Genomic DNA, 7,174 nt, shown 5'->3' with positions numbered 1-7,174 from the left:
AGTCATTACGATTGTGTAAATACGTTATCCATATTTAGTCTAGTTTTTCAATTACTTGTTGATACAACAATTACTCTTGCGGAGAATAATCAATCTCCATAAATATATTAATACTTATTGACGTAATTGACGAAATTAAAATACATGATCAACTCTGAAAATAATTATTCAACAAATCGTTGGTCTGAATTGGTGTTAGACACTTACAAATTGTTCCAATTTCCATATATATATACAGGCCTGAGTCAAAATTTTCCTATAATGCTTCTTTGACTCCTAATTTGTGAATATATAACAGGAAATAATGCCATATATAGTTAAATACATTCATTAATTTTAAATATTCTTCAAGACTTATGATTATGATTCATTGATTAATTTTCATACAAATACTCTCCGCTTAAATAGATTTTTACGATTTTTATATTTACCGGAATATATGACATTTTAAAAAAAATAGATAGATCTTTGCATTGCAGATAACCAGACCGGAAATAAGCTTATAGTCCACGTTATATATAACCGGACCGAAAATTTATGATTATGATTATGATTCTAACATAATAATAAACTACTTCAATATATGGCCCATTTTCATGTGTGATTAAGTAAAATGACCAATGCAATTTTATTGAAGTGGGGTGGGTGAGGAAGATCACCTATTCGTACATGATCACCGAGATCTTCATATATTCGTACATAATATTTTTTAATCGATGCAAGGATTTTATTTCCCTGAAAAATCAAAACAAACTATAGCATCAGCTGAAACAAATAATAGTAGTTCAGAAAAAAAATATACAGACTAACAACAACTAACTTTTGCATCTAAAGAAAACCATTTCGATGATCTCTCCACCCGTAGCTGAGCATGACTTCCAAAATCTAATGACTTTCGCCTTAATCTTACATTTAGTACTAATAATCTCTAAATTTTAGTCTATATTTTTAAAAATTGGAAAGATTTACAATTAAGAAAGAAACCAATATAAAGGAATCTTGACTCTAAGATTTGACCAAATAACCAAACGATTTGATAGATGTCGAACTTATTTTGTTGCCTTTTACAATAGATATAATATTCTGCCTGTCATAAATTCATGTTTTCTTTTCCAAATCGGATTGTAATCATATAGTATAATGTATATGACCAATGGCATTTGGTTGTAATTATTCTAGTTCACAAAGAGTTTTTTAAAAAAAGTTAGTGAGAGTGCATGAGGTGATGACACATAAGAAATGACACTTATGTAATAAACACATGAGGCCAAAGTTTATTTCTATGAATGTTCCTCCTTTAATAAGTAAGGGATGATCACACGTGTTAAAGACTTTAATAATTCAAACATCAACATTCATGAAATTCCAAGTTTTGTATTAAAACAAAGCATTATACTTACTCTTGCTTCTTAATGCATGAGTAAATAAAAACTTAGTTTACATGATTTTTTTAAAGGTGAAGAAGATTATGATCTAGAGAATGAAGTTTAAATGTGTTTTCGTATTGATTTTAGATTTGAACTATTAAATCATTTTATAAATTCTTGTTGCATTTTAAGTTTTTGTTTTTTGATGTTTTTATAAAACATTTTGGTTACTGAACACATTTTATTTGATATGATTTTTTCTTAAAAGAATAAGTATATTACTTACAACATATCATTAAAAAGAATACCTATATTATTTACAACATATCAATAAACTGAATTTGGTTGAACCAAATTGAACCGGTCGAACCATATTGATCGATGACCCAAAACTTTTCCGGTTCACTTGCACGTCCGGTTTAAAAAACATTGGTTGTTAGAATTCTATTTCGGATTATATATGTTAATCCACTTTATTAAAACAAAAGTACACATTGAAAATACCTTTAGAGTTGCACAATATTTACAACGAAATGCCACTGAAAATTTAATTAACTTATTGTTAAATTTTTTTTTGTCTTTTCCGGCTATTAACTGTGTTTTCCTAAAATGATCAATCCTACCCCCTATTCGAAAACGCGGCCGCCTAGCCGCTTAGGCGGCCGCTTAGGCGTTGCTCGGAGTCCAACCGCCGCGATTATGACCTGATCGGTCACACTAGGCGCTGGACCGCGTTAACACGCTTTGACCGCGTATTATCCGCGTTGACCGCGTAATATTACCAGTCTTAAACGTTTAAAACTCATTAAAACTTAAAAAAAATTGAAACAACAGGTTTATGGAAACCCAATTGCAAGTTATAATGATGGCAACTCTAAATGAGTATTTATAGGCGTCTTCAGCATTACCCTTCCTTATGTTTAACCGATGTGGGACTTTGTTTCATAGGTGTTTTTTTTTAAAAAAAATTTAATTAAAAACACCCTATTGGTGGATCGATCCCTGTAACATCAAACACCAATAGACCATAACGTCTTTTGACGTATGTACATATACTGACACATATATAAACATTATTGTAATAAAAATATGACATTAACAATAACTTTTGTTAAACCAATAAATTAAAACTTCAATAATATACAAAAAACTATTACATTGATCTAATATATTTATATTATATATTTAATTTAAATATTATTATAAATATAATAATAATAAAAACTAGTCCCTGCGTATACCCCGATTAATCCCCGATTTTTCGATAACTCGCTAGGCCCGGAGTCACCACCCGACTAGCGCCTAGCGTAGTTTCGAACAGGGATCCTACCTAAAACGACGATAGCTACTCCACGTAGAAAATTATTTTCTTTACCATCAAATAATTTCTCTTCCAATATCAACAATAAAGCATAGTTTATATGTCAATAATATTTTCTTTTACTTTATTTAACCTGAATCAACAGAAAAGTTATGTAAATTTTATAAATAATTCAACACCTTAGAAGATATGAGCTCATGCTTGGATTCATTTCAATAAGGTCTTACTTCTATATCTCAAAGTGAGAAACTTATTATATGCTAATTCATATGTACGATTCATTTCTTTTTTATATAAATCCCCCTCCCAAAATATTATACTTCTAATTTATTTGTGTGGGAATTTTGAAGATAACAACTCAATTACACCTACAATTTTGGGAACAATCACAAATTCTCGAATAATCACAAAATCTTAGCCTTTATCGATTTCAAACAGAAGTACGTACAAAATGTTAATTGGATCCCAAAGTCAAGCATAAAAAAGCTAGCAAATCTTAGTCTTTCCTATTTCTTTGGTTCAAATCAAAACATACTATAAACAAACCATATTCTCTTTTTTTCTTTTTTCAATTTTGTGTTATCAAATGGACGTTTGCTTTTTTATTTATAAATTCATGACTATTAGGAAAATTATGTTACATCAATATTTGTATTATAATTTTTTTCAGCATTTGTATAGTAAATTATATAAAGTATATAATGGTGAAAAAATATTTAATTACATTACGAAAACAAATAAAAAAAACATATGCACGGTCGCGCAGATCCGGCTCTGGTTTAGGTTTTATAGCAGTAGTACAGATGGATATGACATTTTTTCCCATCATCATAAATAGTAATAGTATACGCTAACTTGATTTCTTTGGTTTCCTTATGATTTCTGTCCAATCTCGATTTTTTTATTAATTTTTAATGATTAACATGTTTGACCGTAAAATTATTACAAATACATTTTATCAGAATAAAATATATAGAATTTAAAGAACTTTGAACCACTGGCTCGCTGGATCACACGAAGCATCCTTAGTCAAACACTTGCAAGGGTTAGTGACAATGCTGTTGTCACGTTCATCCACGTCAAGACATAGTAACAAGCCATTACTTGTCTTAAACGACAAATGCATCTTAGTAGCTGAGATTTGTCCCAGCTTAGAGCACCTAGTGCCAACTCCAAGCTTCACCTTTTGTCCAGCAACATCTGGAGTTTCAACGCACATTTTATTGATCCAGAGAATGCCTTCCTTGGGATTAAAGGTCGATGGCTCGGATTTAGTGCATAGTTCAAGTCGAAGTGTGGGTACATTGCCTGAGTGGTTATTGGTGACACATAGGCCAGTATGTGGGTGCAAAAGAAGCTTTTTCTCTTGTAAACCGGGTCCTGCATATATATATATATGTTAAACATTTTTGTATAGTTTTATATCTTATTGAAAAAAAAAAGAATCTCACCTCTAAATGGATGTTGAATTCCGGAGAGTTTCTGCAAGTAAGTAGAGTTTCTGACGTTTTTCCAAGTAGCATCCAAAACGCCATAAGTCTCGACCATATGTTTTGTACCGGTTCTCAAATAATAATCTCCGGTTAATGCCCAAACCGCCCAATCCAAATCCTTCTCAGCGGCCCAAGCCACCAAACAATTCATATACCGGTTTCCGCTGACGTCAACGCCTCTCTCATCAGTCCCAAACTCACTCAAAATCAAAGGAAAGCCTCTGTCGAGCAAGAATCCTCCATTATGATTGACTTCCCCGATGATTTTGGCGCAAATATCGTTGGAGTTGTGTTTTACCCACGCGCCTCCCTCGTGGGAGAAGCTGTACCAATGCTGCTCGAAGACGAGTTTATCGGTGAAGCTGACGTTGAAGAAGCGGTCACGGAGGAAAGAGAGGTTTGTGTCGAAGTCTATGCCGGAGAGGATAACTAGTACTTCAGGGTTTGCGGCGTGCACTGCTTCTGCTCCTTTTGGCATGAACCTTCACGTAAAACCATTAACAGTTTAATATGCATGCATGTACTTATTTTCTTATATACCTGAAAATTTTGACAATGAAGGTGAACCCTTGTTTATACGTAGATAATTTTATGAGTTTTCAAACCAAATAGTGAATTTATAGCCAAAAATAAAATAAAACTTTAAAACAATAATACAAATGAAAGAAAAAAGTTGATACAAAAGGTGAATCCAAACATTTTCGCGTAAATGCGCGTGGACATATGTTAATCTTATATATACTGTATATGTATATATTTTTAGTAATAATCATGAAGATGTTTACAAAAATGGTAATTTTCAAATAATGTCCATGTTGAAATTTCTTGGTTATATTCGAAATGAAATACACATTAATTGGTGATGATTTGAAATGCGTACCTAAACCATAGGTCGGGGTAATCTCTAGTACCACGTGGCTCGTTCCTTAGGCTCATGCCAATGACATTAGTGACATTGCGGAAAAGAGTAGCCATCTTGCCCAAGCCCTTGGCCCAAATGACGGGATCAAAGTTAGGGTAGCCGAAGAAAGCGTCGAGGTCGTTGTCGCTGCAACACCAGCCTGGATATGTCAAGTGGTTGTCTAGTATCACCATCAATTTTGTCCAAGGTTCGATACCACTTCCTGGTTACAGAATAAAATCAACACACATATTTATATTGAGAGAGAGAGAGAGAGAGAGAGAGAGTTCCATTAAAATAAGTACATTTCTTTCTTTCGGTCAATTTTGGTTTTGTTATTGGAGAGAGAGAGAGAGAGAGAGAGTTCCATTAAAATAAGTACATTTCTTTCTTTCGGTCAATTTTGGTTAGTTTTTGTTACTAGATTGACTAACTAGACCAATGCTATAGCATTAAATATGTTACCTGGAATGCATTGAATATGGGAAGATTAAGGATTTTGGGATTGTGAATTTGAATCCCAAGAGCATCATCAAACAAGTTCAAGTTTTCAAAAGACTGCTTGACCGTGATTTTACGAGCCAATGTGTCATTAGTCATCAAATCAAGAGGCCAAGTGAGTCTAACACAGTTAAATCCCATTGAGACAATTTTCTTGGAGATGGAGTCTAATGGTTGTTTGCTTAGCCTTTCAGCCACAGCGGGCTGGAGATGAGCCGGCCAGTTCACACAAGTTGCAATTGCAAATTTACGAAGGAAGACTTCTTAAGAAGTCTACTCTACAAAAGACATCTTCGGAGGTGGAATCCAAGTAATGAATAATAAGAAGATACACAAATAGATAGATCTTCCCATTTTGTTTATGTATGTTTCTTTTGTTTTTGATTATGATTATGATACAAGTAATGAATAATAAGAAGATACAAAAGACATCTTCGGAGTTCTTCCATTGTAAATATTGGCTTACTTTTGAAATTGAAATTTTTTCGAAATTCCCAAAGAAAACTTATTTCGAAGTCTTCTCGGATAAACATGTTACTTTTGAATTTGACCGAAGTTAGCCAGAATTTTGACTTTTTGTAGAAGACTTCTATGGAAGTCTACCTGGAGAATACTTCAAAAGAAGTCTTCTCTATATAAGTCTTCCGGAAGTCTTCTCAATATCGCAAGAAGTCTGCCGGGTTACTTTTGCAATTAACTATATTTGACTTTTCGAGAGAATACTTCTTTAGAAGTCTTCCGTCGGATGACTTCTCTAGAAGTCTTCTCTCGCGGGTAAAGGTTTGACCAAAACCCAGAATTAAACTCGAGAAGACTTCTAAAGAATAAATGTCATCTGGGAGTATACTAATAATCAGAAGATAAATAAATGTCATCTGGGAGTATCCAAATTTCCTTTTGTACATCCGATCATTATTCTTTTAAAACCGATCATATACAATATTACAACACTTACGATAATATTAAATAGGACAATTCTCCTATATAGATATATTTAAGTTTATGTCTCAAAAATAGCTTCTCAAACTAGAAATGAGATTAATAGCATTCATTAATAGATCAAAAGTCTAAACTACCCTCTTACTAATAAAGCTTAAAAACAGAAAAAGAGTCGAAGATATTCGACGTCTCCACCATCATCACCTTCTTCTCTCGACGACGCCGAAGATAAATCACTGCGAATCTACAACCGTCGACACTTTTATCAGTCGAAAATCAAACTAAGCCACGTAAGTATTAAACATTTCCAATTCAAAATAAAAATTAGGGTTCTTAATTGAAAAATTGGGTGTTTCGCAAATGGATGCTTAATGTTACCTTGTTTACTCTGAATTTTTGAATATATAAACACATATCTCAAAGAGATTAGTAAGTAAGCAACTCTCGTCTCCCTTGAAGAGTTTTTTTCGTCTATCCGCCAAGCCTAAGCTTCCATTTCTCTCCAAGGTAGTCGCTTTCTTCCCAGTCTCCCAAAGGATTGCCTTTTTGTGTGTGTTATGTATTGTATTTGATCTTGTCTAGTTGTTTTATGCTAAGGTTGTTTGTGAAATATATCTCTGATAGGCTATTTTAATACCAATGATAGCAGCTC

General features: G+C 33.0%; 1 protein-coding gene across 1 annotated transcript in view; it reads right to left on the bottom strand.

The window, feature by feature from the left end:
- Positions 1-3,667: 3,667 nt before the first annotated feature.
- LOC106302074 overlaps positions 3,668-7,174 on the bottom strand; it is a 4,682-nt gene continuing 1,175 nt past the window's right edge. Inside the window, exons 3-5 of the mRNA XM_013738592.1 lie at positions 5,062-5,242; positions 4,248-4,663; positions 3,668-4,068 (exon numbers count right to left, since the gene is read on the bottom strand). Coding sequence (XP_013594046.1) covers positions 3,668-4,068; positions 4,248-4,663; positions 5,062-5,242 — 998 coding nt within the window. The remainder of the gene's footprint in view (positions 4,069-4,247; positions 4,664-5,061; positions 5,243-7,174) is intronic.

The sequence above is a fragment of the Brassica oleracea genome, chromosome C1, assembly GCF_000695525.1.
Source record: "Brassica oleracea var. oleracea cultivar TO1000 chromosome C1, BOL, whole genome shotgun sequence".
Taxonomy (NCBI): domain Eukaryota; kingdom Viridiplantae; phylum Streptophyta; class Magnoliopsida; order Brassicales; family Brassicaceae; genus Brassica; species Brassica oleracea.
The sequence above is the reverse complement of the archived record's forward strand: the minus strand, read 5'-3'. Positions and strand labels throughout refer to the sequence as shown.